Source organism: Phocoena sinus, chromosome 3 (genome assembly GCF_008692025.1).
Source record: "Phocoena sinus isolate mPhoSin1 chromosome 3, mPhoSin1.pri, whole genome shotgun sequence".
Classification (NCBI taxonomy): domain Eukaryota; kingdom Metazoa; phylum Chordata; class Mammalia; order Artiodactyla; family Phocoenidae; genus Phocoena; species Phocoena sinus.
In genome coordinates, this window is record NC_045765.1 from 174100293 (window position 1) to 174125542 (window position 25250).

At 49.3% G+C, this 25250-nt stretch overlaps 1 protein-coding gene across 1 annotated transcript; it reads right to left on the reverse strand.

Annotated features, from left to right (window-relative positions):
• Positions 1-4227: 4227 nt before the first annotated feature.
• On the reverse strand, positions 4228-25214 carry SDHA (succinate dehydrogenase complex flavoprotein subunit A). The gene is given in 17 exon segments (XM_032626378.1): positions 4228-4845; positions 6104-6217; positions 7912-8042; positions 8205-8316; positions 9623-9741; positions 11740-11776; positions 11778-11912; positions 12546-12623; positions 12625-12742; positions 13555-13723; positions 15254-15378; positions 16025-16173; positions 16787-16951; positions 17176-17319; positions 18616-18777; positions 19752-19841; positions 25075-25214. Coding segments are annotated over 17 exon segments (2016 nt in total). The 5' UTR covers positions 25156-25214; the 3' UTR covers positions 4228-4758.
• Positions 25215-25250: the final 36 nt, after the last annotated feature.

Here is a 25250-nt window from a genome sequence, read left to right on the forward strand (position 1 = left end):
TTTGAGCTCCTGATCCAATCATGCTGACTCGTTTCATCCTCCTCCCCTACTTGGTTTGTGGAAGGGCCGAGCACCAAGGAAGCGCCTGACACTTCCTTCCTTGGACACGAATCCATTATTCTGCGCTTTGTCTCTGTATCTGACCCGCTGTTATTCTCCAGTTGTATTGTCCTCAGTTCCTTTTCTCCTCTAACCACCAGAGCATATGCTGGAGAGTTCTTTAAAACTCTTCAAAGAGATTAAGATACTCTGACTTGACACTCAGATTATTATTATACAAACCTCCACAATGTGGCTTTTTTCATGACTTAATGAATTCAAGTGTTTTCTAGTTTTATCCTCATAAAGCATTCACATCACTCGTTGACTAATCCTTTCTACAGTTTTCCACAGCTTTTTGATCTCTAGTTTCTGAAACCCATTTTTTCCTATCTCCCATCTCTGCCTCTTTTTTTGTTCTCTAGAAAGCTACAAAATTAGTAACTATGATTTTGCAACCCAATTTATAAGTTTTCCAGTACAGAGTGTACAGGGAAACTTCAGCAAGAAACTTCTCAGCGACTCCAGCTGGCCTCAGCTTCCCTCTCCTGACAGTGTCACGGGTTCCACCAACCCTTGATGGAGTCCAGCCTCGATTGCCGCAGCCAGCACCATCTGTGGGGCCCAGAAGTGCTCCGTTCTGCTTTCCGTTTAGTTCCAGGGGTAGGAAATGATTCATTCAAGGGAAGAAGCATTTACTGAATCTACCCTAGTGTTTAAATATTACTATGTGTAATCCTCACACCAGCACCTCGTGGCAAGGTATCAAGGTCCACATTTTACTGATGAGAAAACTATGCTGGTCTAAGGCCAAAGAGGCAAGAAGAGATTGTAGCCCAGGTCTGTGTAATTTTCCTGCACCATCTCACCGGTGGCAAGGCTGACTCTTGAAAGGGAGATCAATTTAGGAAACGAAGATTGAAACAAAAAAATCATCCCCCCCTAATGTATACCCCTGTATATGTACAAATGAGTCTAGGGTTCATCAGAGACTGGCCTGGTGCTTTTGCAACTAGGCAGCCTCGGTCACCTCACCCCTGATGCCTGAGAAACTGAGACTCTGAGAGGCTAATGGGAGTGCACACATGGGCCATGGCACCTGTGCTGTGCTCTAGGGCAGGGCTTAGCCTGCAGTCCTGGCCACAGACAGTTGCCATCTATTCTGGGCGCGGGGGGTGGGGGAGGTGTTACCTGGAGTCCTGACACCACCTTACAAAGATGTGCAGCAACAGTGGCGACCGCTTTCTGACAAGAGAAAAAGGCAGACTGTTTCCTGCCCCTGGTGCTGCTGACCCAGTCATTTAAAGTATTGATGTGCTTTTGCCACTATCTCCTCGCCTATCTTGGGATTCAGTTCCCTCCTAATCAGGTCTGTTCTAAGCTTTCCATTTATATAGTGCTTCTGCGTGGAGGAGAGGAGAAATGAACTGAAAGACAACACTCCCCTAATATTGGGCCAGCCTTTCCTTTGGTCTAATTTCTCTGAGCTAATTGGAAAATGCCTCTTATTATCCTTAGAATTTTTCTAAACATCGGCTCTAGACATAGGGTGCTAGCACTCCTAACACTTTTCAGTCCACCCTCTTCTTCATCTGTCTTTGGCACATAGTAGGCCCTCAATAAACATGTTAAATGAATGGACGACCAAGTACCTTATGTGCCCTTGTTCTGTCCTTTGTACACTTGTACACTTGTGCACACACACAATCTCGTGTTATCTGCCTCACCAGCTTCCCCTCTGAAGACACTCTGGCTCGTTACTTGTGTTTCTTTTCTTATCAGGACCACTCTGGCATTTGTACTGGAGACTTTTCCTTTTTCAGTCACTTTCCCCTTTTACAGCCTGGTGTGGAATTCCAGGCACAGGCTGACTGAGCCCTGCTCTCCCCTTCCTTTCCAACCAATACTCTTGCCAGAATTCAGATGAAAGCGAACGACCTTCCGGTTTTTTTTTTCCCTCTGGCTTCTTACTGAGTAGCTGTCAATTTACTGAACATAGGATGTTTAGCATAATGAGAAACTACCAAACATCTACACTAGCGTTGGCCCACAGCACTTCCAATGAAGGAACTGCTCTTTATCAGCCATCTAAGTGTGGCTACTGAGCACGTGAAGTGGATCATGGTGACTGGGGAGTGGAATTTTGATGAACTTAAATGTAAACAGCCACGTTGCTATGGCTGTTGCTATGGACAGTGCAGGTCTGAATATTTTACTGTATATCTTACCTTTCTGCTTCTTTTGATACATATTAGAAATTAGATCTCTCTGGGCAGTATTCTATTTTATGTTATTTTATTTTTTTAAGATTTTTTTGATGTGGACCATTTTTAAAGTCTTTATTGAATTTGTTACAATGTAGCTTCTGTTTTATGTTTTGTTTTTTTTGGCTGCGGGCCATGTGGGATCCTAGCTCCCTGACCAGGGATCGAACCCGCAACCCCTGCAATGGAAGGTGAAGTTTTAACCACTGGACCGCCAGGAAAGTCCCTCTGTTTTCTTTTTATCTTGACTCAAGTTTTTTTTTACTTCTCTGGTTCGTCAATTCCCCTAACACACGTGGGTTCATTTAGAAACCTTGAACACACATTTTATAAAACATTTCCAGTATGAAATATTCTGCCCGGTGTTTCCATACCTAGCGGAATTCCATAGGAACTTACATTTCCAGACTACCCACTCCCCAGTGGTTTTCTTAGTCTCAGAGTGTTCACGAAAATAGTTTGAAGGTTTGTTTTTGGCTCAGAAGTCGCAGACAGACATAAGGAAACCACCCCTATCCATTATTCCTTTGCAACGATCAGCCCTCCTGTTACCCTCCCTTGCTTCAGGGGTACCTGTGCTAGCTTTGAATTCCCTGTCCTAACACTTCAACGCTGCTCAAATGCCCAGGTTAACACTCCCACCTAGTTTACTAAATGCCCTGGCGTCTACTCCCTCATTATACCCACTGGCTGGAATGAAGCGGTCTGAGGTTGTCAGCAGTCTTTCCGCCAGTTATGTTCTCCTGAAAACTACCTCCTTCATATTTGTTAGGCCACAACACATTCCACGCAGGTGGTTTTCAACGTATGGTCCCTGGACATGTTAGGAATGCAAATTCTCAGGCCCAATCACAGAACCTACTGAGTCACAAGTTCTGGGGCAGGGCTGGGAATTCTTTACCGAGGTGATGTTGATGCACTAAAGTTTGAGAACCACTATATTAGGATTGCAAAATGGTGACCTTGAAATTCCATCATTCTTTACTCATTCATCTGCGGAATTCCTCTGTAAAGTTCCCTGATCAACCAGGTTATCGTGAATTGTAGAAAAAAGGCAGGATAATCATTTCATCATCTTCCTTTAATTGTCCATTTTCAGTGTCAGGGTTAGTGCCCTAGTTACTTTCAAGAGTGACCAATTATATTTCTTGTTCAGTTACCTTTGGCTTTCTAAAACTATCATTATGAATTTAGTTTTTAATATATTCCATCTGTTTCAATCAGATATGGCCATTGTTGTTTGAACTGGTAAACATCCAAAAACTTACCATCATACTCTCTCTGCAAAGCTGTGGGAAACAGGGACTGAGACACTGTGGTGGGAATGCAGAATGTCACAGCCCTTTTGAAGAGAACTTAACAGCATCTAAGAAAACGACAAGTGCATTTGCCCTCTGACCCAGCAACCCTACTTCTAGAAATCCACTTCTAAGAAACTGGCCAAGAAAATGACTTCACAGTTACTCACTGTGGCATCAACACAAATGTCCTGCCGGGGACAAGGTACGCTCGTGCAGTGGAGGAGGGCTCGGCCGTAGGATGAGTGACAAGGAAGGACCTCCAGGATATGCAGGCAAGGGGCAGGGCCAGCTGTCTAACACAACAGAAATACATACTTGCTTTCTGTTTTCTTAGGACACTGACTAGAAAGAAAAACAACAGTGGGTCCTGGGGAGGAGAGAGAGGAGAGCATGAGGGACAGCTAAGGAGGTGAGCTCTGAACACAACAGGCTTTGAAATCATGTCAATGCTTTACATATTTACAAACTTTAAATTTTTAAAGGCAATCCCTAAACTACAAAAATAGAATCTGAAATGAATGAACTCAATTGCCTCGGACTGGATTCTACAGAAGCTGACCCTGAGACAAGAACTCGGAAGGTGGCCCCAAGCAGCATCTGCATGGAGGTGGAAAAAGAAGTAACCCATTTGCACCCACATCAGTTTCATTTAGTATTCGGTCATTTAAATACTTCAGGACACACGTTCACATGTTAAACCATTTGCTTCCTAAGAACTAGGAGGAAACGTCTGTTTTCTTCATTTGCTGTCAGGCACCAAAATGCATTTTCACTTAAACATACACTGCAGCAAAATTTCTGGATTTTGATGCAAAAGAATAAAAAGATAGTCACGTTTTATGTTTCAGGTCAACAAATATGCCTCAGGTCAAACAGTAAGATTTTAAAGGAACTTGGAAATCAACGCAAGTTTGTAACTTATGTTTCATCTAAGAATTGCGCCCAGTTTTATTATCTCTCAAGAATGAAGCAGGGACAAAGGCAAGCTGAACACTTCCTGGCTGTTGATTACTGGCGAGCTGCCGGCCTCTGGTAGGAATCTCTGTCAAGCGGCATCCTCAGTCACTCGAGGACAGCTTAAGAAGGCAGTTACAATATGAACATGTGCATGAGCTATTATACATAATTACAAGAGCTGGTAAACTCCGGTCTCCTCAGTAGGAGCGGATGGCTGGGGGGACAGTGGCGCAGTCAGCCTCGTTCAAAGTTCTGTCGATTACGGGTCTGTATTCCAGGGAGACCTAAGAAGAGTCGGTGATGAGTTAGCGCACAAAAACGTACAAACAACCCTCTTGTATACTTTTGGAAAATTAACCATAAAAGCAGATTTGCAGACAAACAGGAACTTAAAAACAAAGGTATTCACGGGAACATTTTTCAATAACAAACTCGGGACTGACTATGTAAATCCATGTATGGAATACAGCAATTAAAATAACACTGTACCAAATTCTCAATGCTTTAAACTAAAACTTAAACTGAAAATGCTCAAAAAGTAGGTGAAACCCTGTATGTACCATTATCCTTTATCCGTAAATTATGTTTGTATTTGCAGTTTTTCCTAAGTGAACAATTTTATATACATACGAAACTTCAAAGAAATATTTCAAAATGATAATAAAAGATCTCTCTGACTGGTGAGCTTATAAAGGTTAATTTTCTTCATTCTTCTTGTACTTTCTAAAATGAGCATGTATTTCTTTTACGATCATAAAAAGACCCAAACACTACAAAAGTAGGCTTGTATTAAGAGGATCGTCTGAATACACTGTCAGAAAAGAGCCTACATGAAGAACTATGAAAATTGCTGTCTGCCTGTATTAAACAATCCCACTAGGCACTCTAGAAGTATGAGGACACAGCATAACTTCTGTAAACCCAGATAGACAATTAAGACTACCCCTTAGGGAGCTCTGAAAAGCTTACACTTTACATCTTAATTATTTCTGAGTCTTAATGCCGAGCAGAAAGGCCAAATGGGTGAGTTACGCTTTGCTGGGGTAAGACCCATGGGAGCCCCACTGCTCTCTCAGCTGGTGGTTTCCAGGACCCTGCCGGCCCCCTGCCCCTCCCAACTTGTTCCCTGCCCGGGGAAGTTAAGAGCTGAACAGCATCCCCTGGGCTTCCCAGAGGCTGCGTCCAGGTGGTCCATTCAAAGGGAAGGGAGGGGAGGGGTGCCTTCCCGCCCCACCCCCATCCCTGCCCACAGCTCTCTGTGGGCTCAGAACCTCCATCTGCCCCCCTACAGCAGGCCTCTGGCGCTGGCCCACCCCTGCCCAGCACCGGCGCAGTGGGAGTGGCCCTTATGGACCACCCGCCCACGCGGGGTTCTGTTTCCAGGCAGAAGCCTGACTGTGTCTTTGCAGTGGTGTCTCAAATCTGTCCACAGTCCGTTTAAACCCATGCTGCTTCTCCCGGTTCACCAAACGCTGACCGGCATAACATGAGGGACGGCCCACGCGCCATGGCGTACGTGAGCAGAACCCGTTCCCCGCGTACCTTCCCAGTCCTGATGTCCACGTAGGAGAGCGTGTGCTTCCTCCAGTGCCCCTCAAACGGCCTCTTGTGCTGCCCCTGGATGGGCTTGGAGTAATCGTACTCGTCAACCCGCTCCTGAGGCCACAGAAAGGACGCTTATTTCAGACAGTGCCGTCAACAAACATTCTACACGGCAAAACCAGAAAACATGGCAAAACACGGCCAACTCCTTAAAAAGATACACGACACTAGTCTGACATTAATTCCCCAGATCCCACTCAACAAGGAGGTCTCCATCGGCAAAGCGGACCTCGTGCAGAGCCAGGACCTTCCCAGTCCAAGCATGTCTCTACAATCCCCACCGAAACCACGCGTGCATATCTGACCCGGAAGGGCACATGGCAAGAACACGTGCCCCCGACCACCACACGCAGAGGAAGGCCACGAGACTCGGGATCCCTCGGCCAGTGGCCAGTCCTCTAGAGGCACCCGTGGGCCCTCACTGATGACCTGTCAGTCCTCTAGACGTAGGGATAAGCCCTGCGGTCTGCGCTGGCCCAGCCTAGGGCCCCTCCCCTTTATTCATCCCATCTGCACCCCAGTAGTCTCACAAGGTCGGGGCCCCGTGCGGCACAGCTGGGCAGCAGGCTGCAGCACAGTGGGACCCAGAGCTCCACTTCTGCATTTTGTCTCTACAACTAGCAGACGGGTGTTGGAATTAAATTGAACTTTTATGCACTTAAAAATATATCAAATCCTTTCCCTGTCTTTTTGCTCTGTACTCTTGCAGAGTTCGACTTTTTCTGTCAGCCTTTTTAATTTAAATGTTCTAATTTTAGCAATTATATAAAGAGAGGCTGAATGCTGCTAAGGAACATCTTGCACGTGGTAACAGATAAGACACACAAGCCTCTTCAAATAAAACCCAAAGCGTCCAACTACGTGGCAGCTTCTGCCAAGCGAGGCCAGGCTCTTGCCGGGGGCAATGGGGCGGGGAGCACACTCCCTCACTCCGCACCCGTGCCTCCGGGAGGGGAGGGACGAGCCCCCCAGGGTGAGCGGGCTCCGCCTGCACATGTGCAGTGACGTCTCAGCCGCAGGAACCAACCACGGGCTCTGGGAGAGGCTTCTCCCAGACCTGTACCTTTAGACGCCCTTTCTCCATGCTTGGTGCTCACCAACCTCCTGCTCTAACCAAGTATACAGCAACTGGAATCCAGCTCCAATCAGTGTCTCGTGGTGGACCGAAATCCAGTTCTTCTTGCCCAGCCTCTAGCTGAGCCTCCCAAACACTGTCCCGGACCAAAGCCTCTGTGTCAGCTCCTGCTAAGGTGCTCCATCCTTAACTTGACCGCCCCCCAAACAACCGCTTCCGTGAAAATCTACCACATGCCCAGTACTCTTCTCTGAAGAATCTGATAAGTGAGCTCTGCATAAAAACCAGTTCATTAAAACAACGGTGATCCAAGATGAGGCTCTATAATCCTTTCCCAAACCAGAGGTGGGTCTGAAACAATGAGTTACTCGTCATTTCAAGTCAGTAAGTGAGCACTTCCAGGCAACAGAACCCGCTGCGCGCTAACCTTTGCCCTAATGAGGCCGAGAGATGTACTGATCCAAAGCCAGAACAAGGTCAAACTAGTACGAAGGTTAAGCAGAGAAAAAGCATTCTTCTCAACTGACTTGCGGGAAATGCAGAGAAAGCGCAGAGAAGTGAATCAGAGTGCAGGGTCAGGGCTGAGCAACGCAGCGGGGAGGACAGCGGTGCACGCGGTGGTGGCAGTGGTGGGCGGGGGGGGGTGGTGGTGGTGTTGGACATGAAGGTGCACCTTGAAATCCTCCCTGGCGTGAGCGCCGCGAGACTCCTTCCGGGCCTCTGCTCCATAAATGGTCTGCAGGGCACAAAGCATCAGGTTCTGCAGCTCCAGGGTCTCCACCAGGTCAGTGTTCCAGACCATTCCTGGGCACACAAGGCAGCCGTCAAAGACAACAGGATGCAGCCAGTGTCCGCTCAGCAAGGACGAGTTACGTCAGTGCTAAACGGATCGGGCTGCGCCCAGAAGCAGCCCGCCCTGCAGACATCCAGCAACAACCGTACGCAGGGGCCCGAGGAACCACTCACCCCTGTCAAACGTCTTCAGATGCTTTAGATCTCCATAGAGCTTGCTGATCTTCTCACAGCCTTCCTGTAACACGCTTCCCACACGGAACACTGCGGCATGACTTTGCATCGACTGCAATACAAAATATCTGTAAGCTTTTAATCCATGTGGAAAAGCCACGCCAAGAACTGTTAAACCTTTAGGTTCCTTTTCTTATGCATTTCATTTTTTGTAAAATATTTATGTAAATAGAAAAACTAGGAAATTCAGACTGTGAGTTTATTACTCTGAATTTTAAAACGAAGTTTGTTTGTTTGTTTGTGAGAACTTAAAAGACCTACTCTTTAAGCAACTTCCAAATGTACAGTACAGTAACGTTAACTATAGTCACTATGCTGTACGTTAGATCCCCCGGGCTTATTTTCATCTGGAGACTTGTACCTTTAGATGCCCTTTCTCCATGCTTCTGTTCCTTCACTCCTGCCCCCTGCCTTACCATCCCACGAGGCCTCCCCGAAGCCCAGTCTCGTTTGAAGATAGAACCACAGAACCACAGTCCTATGAGAATGGCCATATTCACCTTTTACCTTTTGGTGGTGTCTGTGTGGATGACCCAATGGAACCCTTTCAGGACGCAACTAAAGCAAGGGGCTTCTTTCCAGAAAATGCACCCACACAGAAATCCTTGCAAATAATTTCAAGTGGATAAAGGTCTCATTCATGGACCAAGAATCCCAGTATTAAAGAACTTGATTGATTCCTAGCTGCTTTATTTACTTATTTATTTATCTAGAGTAGTCAACTGGTATTTTTAATTGACCTAAACCTGTGTTACCTCACACAGTAGCCACTAACCACGTGTACCTACCTACATTTAAACTGAAATTGAATAAAATTAACTTAGACTGGCCTCATTTCCCACGCTCCACTATCACGTCAGAAATACAGACCGTTCCAGCGGACGTGCTGATGCAGGTGAGCACGGCTTCCGCACGCCATCCACACTCCCCTCCTGACCTCATTCAGGGGCATCAACGGGCCCAGTTTAAAGACATTTCCCAGAGTTGCCGTAAATACGTGTGATGATGGGCTTATTCCTCAGCAACTAGACGTGCTGGGCTTGGGAAGCTCCCAGCTGGGAACTGAGTTTCTCGGACCTTCCACTGTCCCTCCTCCTTCAGGCTGGGACAGAAGACCAGGGCCAGCGATGGTCTGAGGAGGGAAGCTGCACCAAACGCCTAGCAGGTTTGAGAGAAGGCCTAGTCCTGATGCTGCAGAGTTGCTGTGTCTGCCCTGGGCTGCCCTCTCCAGCCTTCAGTGTGGAAAGCGCACCCTTTTATCTTACTCGGGCCTGAGCTCGCCTCCGTGACTCAGCAACCCCAGTGCAGGGCTACCAACGCAGCTGGCCCGCTCATCCAGAGCGTGTCCAGGCTCCTACCTTCTGCATGTTCAGCCGTAGTTCCGACGTTCTTATGCTTCCGTTGGCAAATCTCAATTTGTCAAGATTCATGACAGATTCTTCCCCAGCATTTGGTTTAATCGAGGGAACTTTATCTCCTTTAAAAAAGACAAAAAAACCAAAAAACCCCACCAAACGTGTGTTATACCTTTGCAGGGAGTTTGGAAAATGCACGCATAACCTGAGTTACTATTCCACCTGGACCATCTATCCCTGAGGAAGCATCTATTGACCTGGGGCCAAGAGGAAACAAGACAAAATTTCTGGCAAAAAGTTGGTGTCCAATAAGTAATCTTTGAATGAACAAAACAGAAACCCTCTCTTAAGGTCAAAAATTAGATTTATGCAAACAAACCTTGCACTGCTACTCTGTGAAGGAAAAAAACTTCATCCTCCGTAGCCGTTCTCATTCTGCCCGACCCTGTTCTGGTTCTCAGACCTGGCTGAGGGGCGGGCGCCTGGCTGGGGTATTTAACAGCCTCCTGCTGACCCTGGCCCTGCACCCTCTTGCATAAACCTCAAGATCTCCTGTTCTTGCCTTTCTAAAAAGATAAACGCTTTGAGGGGTTTTAAGCTGTTCTGGGATGACATGTTTTTTTTTTTTTTTTTTTTTTTTTTCGGTGCGGGGGCCTCTCCCTGCTGTGGTCTCTTCCGTTGCGGAGCACAGGCTCCGGACGCGCAGGCCCAGCGGCCATGGCTCACGGGCCCAGCCGCTCCGCGGCACGTGGGACCCTCCCGGACCGGGGCACGAACCCGCGTCCCCTGCATCGGCAGGCGGACTCTCAACCACTGCGCCACCAGGGAAGCCCCGGATGACATGTTTTTAAATGTATTTCCTGTAGAAGGTAACACACGCAGGTGTGAAATACAGAAGACAAAGCCCTGCAGCCACCCTCTCTCCAAGGCGAGACCTGCCCAAGCTCTTCTAGGCAGGCAATTTTGCTAGCTTTTGTTTTTAATGCTTTAAAAAACGATCATTCCGTAAAACGGAGTTTTATCCTTAGGTGCACGGTTCTACACACTTTAACGCACACGTAGACTCCTGTAACTACCACGCTCAGACTATAGAGGTTAAGCATTTTAACGTTTAAGATAGTCCTACTTTGGGGAAATTGGTTGGGCAAACACTTTTCCTCTCCTTTTGTCTTTAAAAACTAAAGCGTAACGAAGGTGTGATACCACTTTTAGTGCAGTTTGCTGGTTTTGACAAGCAGAGCTGCGTCAGCCCCACCACAAGTGGACCCAGACCCTGGTGACCACCCACCATCTCCTGCCCTGGCTTCCCTTCTCCAGATGCCACACACAAAAAAATCGCACATATGTGGTCTCTTGCGTCTGGATCACACAGTCTGACAAAGACCCACCCGTGCTGCGCACGTGTGGGCAGTCTGTTCCTTTTTAATGCTGAGTTCCCAAGGTCTTAAACACGTGCATTGATCCTTCAGAGAGAAAAGTATTCTCAAAACACTTCCTTTTTCTCGCTGTCAAAGAAAGGGAAGCTCAAAATTTCTGTTTTGCTCTGAGAGATTGCTCCCGGGCTCTGGCGACAGCAAGATGAGCGCTAGAGCTGCTGTGAGACCAGCACATGCGTCTTTTCCTCGGCAAATGATTTTAAGTCGCCACAAAAGAAAATCACTGATGGAAATCCATTCTCTCACTGAGGGGAGAGAGCTGTGACCCATCTTCTATTTTGTTTGCATTAACTCCTCCCTTTCTCCCTTAACAGATTTAGTTATAGTTTGTTTTTAGTATTTTATTAATTTTCTCTAAGTACCAAAAAATTATATATTCATTTATACCTACCATTTAGAACATTTCCTTGGAGATAATTCATACCAGACAAGTAGTATGTGATAAACCCCTATTAAATAACGCTTTCCCAACAGTGATTTTTCTGAGAACATGATGACTGCAAAAAACCTGACTGAAGTTACTCTTCTAACTGCCCCCACCTACCCTGTGTCTAGCCTCAGGTCTCTCAGCATAAAATCTCTGACTTTCTGTTTCCTCGCTTCCAGGGAGGGAAACCGGACGCCCGCTAGTGACCGCGACGCAAAGCGCCCTGAAACAGCCAGACCGCCGGAAGGAGCACGCACCGGGCTTGCAGGACTCCGCGATGCCCAGCGCACAGGCCCCGGCCGAAGACGACCAGGTCCAGGAGCGAGTTCGCCCCCAGCCGGTTGGCGCCGTGCACTGACGCGCAGGCAGCCTCCCCACACGCGTACAGGCCGGGCACGACCTGGTCCTGGCCGCCCACGTGCTTCAGAACCTGGCGAAGAAGACTGAGATTACGGGGTGCGGTCTGCTCAGCCCCCTCCCCTACAGTGGGGGGTCAGAAGAAGGAGAAACGGTAAAAAACTGGGCCTGCACCACTGACAGGGACCCCCACAGACACCGCGCAGCCTCCTTCCCTGGCCCCCGTGCCGAAGTCAAAGGACCCCAGGGCCACTCCACACACCCGGCAGCGCCTCACCCACCTCCCGACCGTGCCCCTGCACACCCGCTCACAGCAGCGGAGCATGGCGGGCGGAGGGCCTTCAACGGAGAGGCGGGGGACTGGAGTCGTAAGTCAGCCTCTTACAACAGTCCCACCCAGCTTACAACAGTCCTGAGGACTGAAACCAGGTGACTAAAAAGCTCTTTGTGAGCCGCAAACCGTCCAAAGGTGTTAACCGTAAAGAACACTTTGTAACACACAACCATGTAGGAAAACGCGCAAATGACCTCACGTCTGTGACTGCGTACTAAGAAGGGATGAATCAATTATCAGCGGTTACTTGAGGCTGTGAACGCAGACACCGCAGCCAAGCCAAGGCCCCTGCCCCGCCTACCAGACTGCCCAGGGCTTCTGAGGGAGCCCCCGTGCGAGGGGCCGGCTGTGGCACGGGCTCGGCACCGTCACCTGCCCCTTGTAGTTTGGTGGGGATGCCGCCCATGTATAGTGCACGGTGGGAAGCACGGGGATCGGCTCCTTGGTGACTGTCCACACCCGCGAAGATCATGGCTGTCTCCGAGATGCCAGGCAGGCGCATAGCCAGCTGTTCCGGGGGGAGGTGATGCAGCTGCAGGTACACGTGATCCTTCTCAGGGCCACAGCCTCTGGTGAAAAGAACATCACGCCGTAAGGTCGAGAACAGCAATCCAGAAACCGTGAGGTCACAAAATCCTGGCAGCACACGAGGTTCCACATGCTTGATGCTGGAGAAAATGCTCCCTTCATTAAGGCCACCTTTTCATGGCGCCTCTTCTCAGCACCCACCATGTGCCAGGGTAGACACCAGGTGCTGGGATGCAGCCACGAACACGACGGAAGCCCTGCCCTCACCGGGCTCCCCCCTGAGGGTCGGGAGGTGCCAATTTGCCACACTCTCCCTGGTGGATGCATTACAGGGGTCTTTCACACCAGATGCTCCAAAGAACCACCTGACGTCTCCTTTCTTGTGTGCGAACGTGACGCCTCACCCGCAGATACTTAACCAGTGTCACCATGGCGGCTCGAAGTCAGGCACTGAGGCCTCACGCCGCTTCACCGAGGAACAAACAACCCACCCACCCTGAGGGCCCCAAGCACCCGGGAGTTCAAGCAGCATACCAGCTGAAGCTCACGCATGAACTCGGGACAGGGGTGTGTCTTCTCCCCCATACTGTCTGCTTCTGTCACACACTCACTCACACACACAAACCATCTGAGATGGACTTACAGCTAACTGACTAAACTTCTCAAATGTAGAGATCCTAAACTGACAGACAACAGTCAGAGGTAACTGCACACAGGCCTCCGGGGTGGGCGGGGTGCCGACACTCACACAGAAGCCCCCCAGCCCGTGCTGAAATGCAGACACAAATCACAGCCACCAGAGGGCTGGGGCGTGCAGACACGCTCAGACCCCTCTGGGTACACGCACACAGACCTTCCTTCACGGATCTCCAGGGTCATGGAGCGGGATACGACGTCCCTGGATGCCAGGTCCTTTGCGACAGGAGCGTAGCGCTCCATGAACCTCTCGCCTTGACTGTTGACAAGGATGCCTCCCTCTCCACGGCACCCTTCCGTGATGAGACAGCCAGCACCGTATATGCCTGCAAACAACGAACTGATTAAACACGTATAACCTAAGGACCGCTGGGCCTACATCTCAAATGCAGATGTTTTTCCCAAGATACTTTGGGAGGAGACAGAAAGGGTGTGCAAAGAGCACCACACTCACGAGCGTAAGAGAGGAAAAGTTAGGGCACAGCGCAATGCCGCGGTATGAAAAAACGCAATGACCAATCCGCAGAGGAGAAAGGTCGGCTGTGTGGACGACGCGGCTCCGCTCAATACTCCGGTTACAACTGTGCTTTAAACTCTCAACATGACAAAGTTTATGTTAAATATCTCGGTTTTAATTGTTACTAAAACCTTATCAGGTTTTAATTGCTGAATGCCCTTCTGCACCACGAAATCGTGTCGGCTCCTGTAGATACAGAAAGCAGCTTGGAAATGCAGCGTATCTAGTAACCGAACAACCATACGGCAGATCACTACACCCGATACTTAGGTTGCACCCGCTGTGTACAACCCTAAGTCCCACCACAACCTGTGGGATGGTCCCCCTCTGCCGAGACAAGCCCACCAATGCGATGCTGGGAGACGCAGAGCCCAAATCCAAATGTGGCAACGGGAGCGGGGAGCTGCGCCCCGATCTCAACCGTCCCTCTGCGTAAGGAGCACAAGGACGCCCGGCACTGGGTGTTGCACGCCCAGCGTAGTTTGAAGGCTATCACTTTTATTAGTGCACCAAAGGGTTACCTTGCCTTTAAAACAAGGTGCAAATTCCTGTATCTCATCTTTCAGTTTTCCTAGTTTCAGTGGCCATGTCTTCTGGTGGTTTATTTCTCATACGTTGAAAAGGAAGCAAAAGAAATGGAGCTCTAACTATAGAGGGAGTTCAGAAGTCTCAGACATTTTATTGGTTAAAAACAGCAATGAGACTACCACCTACTACTTTTTTTTACTACTCATCCCTGCCAGGGTCAGAAGGAACACACGGACGGAGCAAAGAGAAAAAACAGGCCCTGTTCTTTAGTACAGTGGCAGCTCCTCAGCTGACAGATGAGTAACAACCCAGAAACAACGTTCAGGATGGGATTCCCCGACTCCCCTCCCAGGCCCCCTCCCACGTTCGTGCACTCATCACCCTCACTTGTGGACATCTCAGGGCCCCGCCTGCCGTGCTCTGTCACTGTGGCAGCCTGCCATCTGTCTGTGCCACTTCTCCACTCAAATACATTCCCTCTGGCTCTACTGACTGAGGCCCTACCATGTGCTGGGCGCTGCGAAGACAGCGGTAAATGAGACAGACCTGCCCCCGCCTCCCAGGGGAGCTGACACCTTAGTCGAGGAGAGGGACACCGAACAATCACGCCTCGCGTCTGGCTAAGTGCGCCGAGACAAGGCGTGGAAGTAAGACGCTGGCCTCCACTGCCTTGGGGGACGCAGGGAAGAATCTCCTCGGGGAAGTCACGAGTTAGGATGTGAGATACGAGAAAGCAAGTGCACGTAACTGCAGAGAAGCCTTCCCACAGGTACTGAGCACCTGAAAGGCACAGAGCCTGACGCCATCCTACCTGTGGGGTGGAACTGAACAAACTCCAGGTCCTGGCAGGGAAGGCCTGCCCTGGTGATCATGGCAGTGCCGTCCCCGGTGCTGGTGTGGGCGGATGTGCAGCTGAAGTAGGTGCGCCCGTAGCCTCTGGAAAACAGACAGGCCGGCAGAGAGGTGACTGCACAAGCGTCCCATCAGGACCTCCTTTCTAATGGACTGGAGTGGACCGAGCACCCAGGCAGCACCTCTGTGGGTGCGTGTGTACACGCTGCCCTGGGCAACTGGGACGGTAGCCTGGGGGGCAGAGAAGGCGCTCTCGCTTGTACCTCGGGGCACTTCTGCGCTAAGTAACTGATTTTCCTGATAAAAATGTATGAAATAATAAAATCTAAAAACATTTATGGATGCACTTCTTAAAACGGTTAAGATAACAGACTGACAGCATATAAGATGGAATTTACTTATTTTCCTCATGTGAACAAACAACACTCTTCTACTCCAGAAATCAGCGTAAACACAGCATCCCTCAAAGCAAAGGAGACGCTACTCCAGACAGCATCAGCCTCTCCAGGCCTGTCTCCTCAAGGGTCCTCCCAGCTGTGAACTGCTGACACTTTCTTGCCACCGTGAGGCAGGTGCTGGTGTCGCCCCTCTGGCCCACAAAGCTACCCCTTGCCGGGTGAAGTCACAGCCCGAGCCTCAGCCATTACTCCGCGACAGCCCTATTCTCATCAGAATAAATACATTCAGCTCGCCTGCAGAGAAGTTGAACACGACTAAAGCAGACGCTTACCCAGTAGCTACAACAGTGTTCTTTGCTCTGATGCGGTGGATGGACCCGTCTTCTATGCACAGAGCTATAACGCCTCGACACTCCCCGTTCTCCATCAGGAGGTCCAAGGCAAAATACTCCACAAAATAGCTGGTATCATATCGCAGAGACTGAGAAAGAAAGAAAACAACCATAAAGGGGGTCCCGCATTTGCAATTGCACTGTTAAAGCTAACAGATTAGAGCCCTCGATCTGGCGTGGGGCACTGGCATCAGGCGGACCCTAGCGGAACACTGGCTTGGAAAAGGAGCCACAGGCTTCAACCCATGGATGGCAGTGCTGATGCATCGTGTGACAACTCAGCTGTACAAACAACGCACCCCAAAAGAGGACGCCGCACGTGGGACACATCTCTCAGCTCTACACAACCCCGAGGCGCCAGAGAGGCAACACTAACCTCCCCTCAGAGCTGCTGCGAGAGCTGCGCCCATGGACCACGGGGTCCCGACTTAGACCAGGGTGTACTGCACGGCGTCTGCTGCCGTATGGCCACTTAGTCCAAGTAAAGCAAAACGCTCAGCACGTTTGTAATGATTATCAATTTAATTCTTTAGAACAGATTACTTGCAAATTAACAGCTATCCAGTTACTCTGCTGCTCAAAAAGCGATCCCTGGGCGGACAGGCTGACACGCTGACCTGTCCCCGGGGTGGCCTGCTTCCCATGTCACCACACGCCTGGCCTGGCCGCGTCCCACCACCCTGGGCACCCAGGGCACCTCACCCTTCCATACAAAGTGTGCAGCAGCGAGTGGCCAGTGCGGTCGGCCACGCAGCAGCACCGATGGGCCTGCCCGCCTTTCCCAAACTTGAGGCTCTGTCCACCGAAGGCACGCTGGTAGATCTTCCCATCTTCAGTTCTGCTAAACGGCATGCCGTAATTCTCCAGCTGAGAAACAGAAAAACACCGAGCGCCTTAACGGGATCCAGACGCTCACGGCTAACTCACGCTAGAACCTCAACACAAACCTGCAAGCCCCGAACAAACACATTCTACGGAGAGCTCAGCAGCAGAAGACAGGAGCGTTCCCATTAGAGCAGCTCGCTGCCACCTGCCGGCTGAGCGCTCCCACCACAGCCCCTCCTGCATCGGACAGCCGGCAAGGACGTTACCTCCACCACGGAGGCCGGGGCCTGCTCCGTCATGTAGTGGATGGCATCCTGGTCCCCCAGCCAGTCGGAGCCCTTCACGGTGTCGTAGAAGTGCCACCTCCAGTTGTCCTCCTCCATGTTCCCCAGGGCGGCGTTGATCCCTCCCTGAAACACCAGCAGCCCCGTGAGCTACAGCAGGCTCACCGCCCCACTGCCTCCTGCCCAGAACCAGATTCGGAAAAAGCCAGCTACTCATGCGAGAGGGCCAGTGAGGGATCTCGCCGTCCGGCAGACTCCAAAGCGCATCTCCTCCCCCTGCAACCTAGAGGCAGGGCCCAGTTATGGAATCCCCCAGCCTCAGGCGCCTCACCCACAAGAGGGACACGGAGCCCAACCCCTTGGGGCGTCCTCTGGAGGGTCGGCCGAGGTTCCTCAGATGAGGCTTCTTCCTTACCAAGCCCGGCATGTAAAAGGGATTCAAATCTAATAGCTTCATGACAAACGTTCCCAATGGTACTGGAGTGCAGGCGCTAAAGGCAGAAGCGCTTCCTGCCGAGGGCTCAGAGCCCCAGCCCCCCACGCCCCCGAGCCTGCCCTCAGTCACAGAAATCGCAGTACACCCGTCCACCCCCCCAAATTAAAACTGCACATCTCTTCAGATAACCTTTCTCACAAGGCACGCAATTTTTTGCAATACCGTTCAAAATTACCTGCTTAGATCGATTCTTGCTTTTAGACAATGAATTACCCAAGGATATTTATTACTTATTCTTCAGTTTAAAAAGCACAGCTTTCGAACAAAGTATCTAGGCAGTTTAGTGCGTAAAGAATGTGGCTGGACCCTGAATACAGCTATTCCAGATGTAACGGTGATGGGAGCTCTTACTGCTTCGTAGAAAATCACCACATCCTGTTGTCTCAATGGGGAAATGCGTTCAAATACCAGAAAAGATGGTCAAATGTGATTGTAGAATACTACCTGCATACCAGCTGGGCACTACCTATAGTGTGCCTAGAGTGAATAAACAAAATAATAAAGTCACATAATTTTCCACCTTACTTTTTCTTCTTCCCTAAATTCAGAGCATTAAAGGCCATTGTTTTCTGTGCTGCAGCTTCACACCATCATCAGAGCTCGTCACCACCACTCGAGGTCTGCCCTGAGGTTCCTCCTGCAGGTACAGAGCGAGCCCACAACAAACTTGTTCACATCGGGTCAGGGCAGTGAAGGAGCTCACGCCGTGATGGAGGCGGGCAGGACTGGAGCAGAAATAGGAGTGACAACAAGGCTCTGGGCAGTGCGGCGGGGGCAGGGTGGGCAGAGACCTCCTGGCGAGGGAGCGCCAAGAACAGAGGGAGCCCAGTGGAGGGCGGCCCGCGGCGGGAGGCTGCTGTGGTGGAGCGCCGGGCTGTGCAGCGCCTCGCGAGCACCAAAAGGACGGAGAGAGCCCTTTCTCATACCTGGGCTGCGACGGTGTGTGACCTGGTGGGAAAGAGCTTTGTGACGCAGGCCGTGTTAAACCCTGCTTCAGAAAGGCCAAATGCAGCTCGCAGGCCTGCCCCTCCGGCGCCGACCACCACTGCATCGAATTCATGATCCACTACGGGGTACTGAGTAGAAATCTGGAAAAGAAAAAGCCCCCTGTCGATCACTGGTTCAACTAGGCCAGACACTGAGGCTGTGGTTACGGTGAAAGAGAGTCATTGCCACGCCCAGAGGGCCTCCATCCTGTGCTGGCACTGCACACCAGGTACAATGCAGTAGTCACAGCAGACATGGTGGGCTCACCCTAGAACTGAAAGGGGACGGCAAACAGCTCTCATCGAGAGCAGAGCACCAATCCCATGGAGCTAGGACACCCACCATTAGTTGAAAGGCCGAAAACTAAGAAGGGGACCAGAGATGCAGAGGAAAGCAACATCACAAATCAAAATACCAGTTCTAACTACGGTTTTTCTTTGCAATTATCCTTTTTACTTACCTTCTCTTTTTACATTTATACCCACATACGTGTACAAATCTAAGCTTACAGTGTAGTATAGATCATGATTTGAAGCTTCTCATGAAAACACTGCAATGTTGTTTCATTTAGCTAAGGACAGTCCATTCACCTGAGTGACCGTCCAGGAACCAAGGACACAAGTCTACTCCAGGTCCATATTGTATTTACGACTGAGAAAGTGCCAACAAGCATTCAGTAACTATTGTGAGCTTATGAGACAGAAACTTAGAAGCAAATTTCAGTTTCTTCAACAGACCGCAGAAGGGCCTCGTAAACACAAAAGAGCCCAAGTTGCTACACAGTCCTCAGCTGAGGAGGGTGTCTGTCACCATCCATTCCAGTAAATACCGTTCATCTGACATTTGTATTTCATTATTTTTTTACTTAAAGTTTAATCTGGCTTACAGATATGTAAGAGCTACAAACAAAAAAATGTTAATATCTATGCTTGTATTCGTACAATTATTACTACACTAAAAATAACGAGTAAAAATTTTTAAGTAAAACCTGTGTTACTCAAATACATTAAAACCTGGTATAGAACCCTACTCTGTTAAGTCAGAAAAATCACTTATAACAAAGTCATGAACTTACTGCATCCGAAACTTTAGCGGACGACCTCTTACTGCTATCAACGGTGAAGTGAAAACTGCGGGCTCCTGTGTGCAATGCTTCTGGCCGCTGCTGAAACACAGATGGAACACTAAGTGTCTTCACGGAACAGGGGACTTGTAATTAAAACTTCCCTTCTAAGTCGACAACCTTCTTATGTACCCAGATGCTCCCTTTTTAAAAAAAAAAAAATTAATTTATCTCTGGCGGCGTTGCTGCATGCGGGCTTTCTCTAGTTGCGGCGAGCGGGTGCTACTCTTCGTTGCGGTGCGTGGGCTTCTCACTGTGGTGGCTCCTCTTGTTGCAGAGCACGGGCTCTAAGCGTGCAGGCTTCAGCAGTTGTGGCTCGCGGGCTCTAGGGCGCAGGCTCAGTAGTTGTGGTGCACGGGCTTAGCTGTTCCACAGCACGTGGGCTCTTCCCCGACCAGGGCTCGAACCCGTGTCCCCTGCATTGGCAGGCGGATTCTCAACCACTGCACCACCAGGGAAGCCCGCTGGTGCTCCCTTTCACCAGAAGCCTTACCTGGAACCCTCCACTTAACCCTGAAGGATAAGGCAAGGGCTAAGGACCCAGGGCAGGCCCAGGAGGCGAGGAGTTGGCACTCCAGCGAAGGCCCTTCTAGGTGAAGTTTGTTTCCAGACAGGACACTGACTCGGGAAATGACAAAAGGCACACTTTCACATTAATTTCTTAATTTATGGTACTTAGTGGAGAATGGAGAAGACATCTGCGTTGCCTAAGTGGCAGTTTTGCAAAGAATGAAGTGCCTTCCCGGGATCCATCCCAGCCCTCTTCATGCTGGAGCTCCCCTATGAGGTTCTGCGGGTCACTGGAGGAGGCACCAGGCAGCGCGTTGGGACTGGGTGCTCCAGGGCAGGCTGTCACTGGGTGTGGTGACATCCCTTCCCTGAAGACGAGAAGATTCGGGCCCAGAGATGTTCCTGGTCCTGCCTCACCACTCTCCACACCTGCGCTAGGCTCAGCCACGCCCCTTTACCTGGCATACTCCACGTGCCGTTCCCTCTGCTAGGACACCTGTCCCTGGCCAACCTCTACAACTACAAGTCTCAGCTCAAATGTCCCATCCTATAACCATTTACCCAAGAAAATGGTATTAATGAAATCACAGCCCAGCATGAGGCAACCTTCTCCATAGGCTAGCAATGGTCAGCAATTTAGGGAATAAGTTTCTCCATTCTGCTGACTGCATTTTACTAGACCACTGATAAAACAGTCTTAGAAATACCTTGAAGAACAGTTTTGGGAAATAAGTACATTCAACGATGACAAAAGGGATGCCTTCAAGTATTCTGCAATTGGAAGAGATGTTTCAGTTCTGTGGGGAAAGAAATTACGCTATGGGACAAACAAGTGCGGATAACAGGGAGGAGAATTACCAAATACAAAATGAACTCCAACTGAGCTGTCTGAAACTGGACAGACTTCCCTGTAAGTGAGGGACTCAGGCCGGAGCTGGATGACCTGGCCGACTACTTGCGAGCAGCGTCAGAGATGGCTCCCTCTAACTCTAGACTGAGTGGTAGCTGACATAAACATTGAGTTTACTTTAATAGCTCCGATTAAAAAGTATTTTCCTGGGTTTTTAAGTAGATCTGAACTGATAAGAGTCATACTCTTGAATTCTCCATTTGCAATGTTAAGTACGTTTGTTTTTATGGACAAAACCACTCTTTCAGATATGAACTAAAAAAACAAATATTTTTCAGCTGTATTATAATTTTTAAATGGTAAAATCATATTTTAACAAAAAACTAAGTCCCTGAAAGAATTCTAATACAAATGTTCTTGAAAATTTCATAAATAATATAAATACAGCTAATAGCACCAATAAGAACAGTACATTTTGATGCCAAATTAAAATTAAAACAGAAACCGTGAGATTCCCTAAATATTTCTTTCTAGGATGTTCTCACACACACACACACACACACACACCCCACACGCACACGGTTAGCTTAAAAAGCAGTAGCTACCATAAAGAAATCTTTAACAAATTATCATATTACCTCTCTGTGGAAAATAGTAACATTATTTTTTGTATCTAAATCCAATTTGGGGAGTGATATTAGAATTTGGAGAGTCCAATTTTAATCCAATTTCTGTCTTTAGATAAAACCTGTATTATGTCACTTCTTAATCTAACGTTTTTTGAAGAGAAATTATCAAACCTTTCCCAAGAGGGTAACGAAAAAGAATGCAGAAATTCTACCTAAGGTAGAATTAAAAGAACACAGAGCTCTTAATAACATAAAAGTACAGGTGACTGAATTAGGAGGAAAAGGAGAGAAAAAGTGAGAAGGGTAGTGATACTGATGCCCTCCACCCAGCAAAGTGGTGCTGGGGGCTGTCCTCATCTAACAAAATACACCTGTGAATCATGAACAAGAAACCAATTTGCAAGCACAAGCTACACAATTACAAAAGTAGACCATAAAGGATCTGAAGTGGTTGCATAATTATATTGGGAGAACTGAGGACATGGGTAGGAGGATGGTTTAAGTGAACTAAATCCTCATTTACCAGCAAAAGTCAATGTCTAAACTGGACAAAAATGCACCCTCATATCAGCTAGAGAAATGGAGGTAAACAGCAGGGGCCAAAACCAAAAACAGTTCAAAATTGATTCCACTGGGGAAAAGGTCTGGGGAAGGACGTGGTCTTACTCCTTTTCACTTATAAGGGCTTCTGTACTGACATTTTCTTTTCCAACTATGTGTAATTATTTTCACTAAAAATGTAAAGGTTTTAAAAACAGGGATGTTTCAAATACCATTCACATGATTACCGAGGGCAGGCTGTGAGCTGTGGGCCTGGCACGGAGGAGGGCCACACGAAGCTCTCCCAGGTTACCTCACAGAATCCTCATTCACCCCACAGAGAAACCGAGTCTCTCCAAGACGCAGCAGCTCTGGACTGGGTCTGCCCGGCTGGCTCCAAATCCTGTACTGTCCCCACCATCTAGGGGCCCCTGGGGAAAATCTCTGGGACTCCAAACTAAGATGAATATCCAGGCTGTATGCCCAAACTGAGCCACAACTTTTCAAGTGAACCAGGAAGAACACGACACGGAACACAGAACTGAAAACCAGTGGCATTGTAATTATCCCAAGAAACAAATCGTTACTACAGTGGCCTAAATAATGTAAATCCAGATACACCATTAAGACACACTCAGAATGATACATTCAAAAAGAAGCTGACTTATTCTAGAACAGTATCTTGTTGAAAATTGAAAAATCTCATCTGAAGAGAGAAGTTAAGCAACTGAAGTTCTTGGTTTTACTTTCCCTTTTGATTTAACGATCAATACTTTGGAACAGTTTGTAAATTCTGTCAGTGCACTGGGACAACGGGAAAGGAAACAAAGGCAAAATAGGTTTGATAATTTTGTAACTTTAAAGCAGCTGTAAATATAACTTGGAAACACCACAGAATTGAACAAAATGAAATAAAGAAAAATTTTGTGGACTTTATTCAAATTATTCTCATCAAGGAGTCTTTATGAACATTCCTCGGCTGGAGATCATGAATTCCTTTCTTTTTTTGTTCTGCTAATTTGATGCTTTTGTTCTTGCCAATCTGAAACTCCAATACACAGCTTGTGGACAGATTAATTTCCATAGACAAAAATAATTTCCAAAGCTATCTACACCAGAATAAAATACCTTTAGAAACCCAAGATCATCTTCGGTAGACCTAACCTGTGGCTCAACTTTGCTAACTCTACCTTGCCATCATGTTCACAACCACCTGAAAATGGGACCGTGGTGAAGATTCAAGGAGACAATGGAGCGCAGGGCTGGCAGCCAAGAGCGGCTTCAACGGAGATCACTTCCAATCAAGCCAATAGGAAAGGAGAGGTTTATCTCCAACTTGTGGTGTGCCGAACTTTACTCTTACTTTCAGCTAAAAGCTCACAGCTGAATTCCTTCCAGCCCAGCTTGTGTAAAGGACAGCAATATTTTCATAAAATGGCAAAGGGCGAGTGGTAGGTGAAGGGTGTCTGCAGGATGGAATAAGGAACTCCTGGCTCCAGTCTGGTCTGAAGACAGACGTGTCAGCTCTTCCCCAGTCACCACCACATAGCAAATCTGTCATCTCACCTAACGATAAGGGCCCACTCAGAAGTTTGCTCAAACTTTGTTGACTAAAACTACCGCACTGACCATGGACTTCATTTCCTGCTTGTGGACCCCCTGCTACAACTGTGTCTTAGAGCCCAAGATTTGGGGGCTGGGGGAACCTCTGCTCAGTAAGAACCAGCAACACATGAAAGCATTTAAAATGCTTTCTGGTGTTGGTAGGTTGTCCGACTAAACCACCTCACATTTAACATTAACTTTTAATTTCTGTATTTTAAAAAGAAGAAAACTGTGGGTATAATTACAGGCATAAATCAAGTCAACATTGTTGAAAGCCTTGGTTCCCACTGGGACCTTTACTTTGTAATTAAATTACTAACAAGGAGGCTCGAGGAGTTCATGTAAAAGAACCAAATAACTAAACCCTCTAAATTCAGTGCTTCCAATAAAACCCCCCCAGGACTTCCCTGGTGGCGCAGTGGTTGAGAGTCCGCCTGCCGATGCAGGGGACACAGGTTCGTGCCCCGGTCCGGGAAGATCCGACATGCTGCGGAGCGGCTGGCCCCGTAAGCCGTGGCCGCTGAGCCTGCGCGTCCGGAGCCTGTGCTCCGCAACGGGAGAGGCCACAACAGGGAGAGACCACAACAGTGAGAGGCCCGCGTACCGCAAAAAAAAAACAAAACAAACCAAATCGACTCTGAAGGCCTCACCGTCAGGAGTACAGGGGATACGGTCCAGCAGCCAGGCCTCGGGAAAGCACATCCCGGACCGACCCGAGTGGGGCTAGCGGGACTCCGCAGCCCAGGAAGACACCCGCCCCGCGTCCGCCCCAGTGGCTTTGCGGTCAGTGCTCAGGGGTCACCGCACAACACCTAGAAGCAAGGCCGAGCCTAGTGCCGGGGCTCCGCTCGGTCCACCGTGATCAGGCCGCCCCAGGCCCGTCCCGCCGTGTGACCTTGGGCGGCCGCGTCCTGGAGCGCACGCCCGGAGCTGAGCGGGCTGCCTCGGCCGTCGCCCCGGGCTCCTGACCCGGCCCTGGGAGGGGAGGGGTCCCGGGCGGCCCGCAGCGTCGTGACCTTCACCGCGCCGCAACCCGCTCGGCTGGAACAGGGTCCGGCGGGCCCTCCTCAGCCCGTCCCACCTTGGGGTCGGGGGCACGGGACCCAGCGTCCGCCCTGCCCCACCCGCAGCGCCAACTCACCGCCCAGGTCAGCGCTAGGCGCCGGGCGCGAAGCAGCCGCGACACAACCCCGATCCCCGACACAACCCCGATCCCCGACATGTCTGCCTCCGCAACCGTCCCGCCAGTCCCCGCGCAGACCGCGCCTGCGCACGTCGCCGCGCTCGCGGCCGACGGTGGCGGGGCGGGACGCCGCG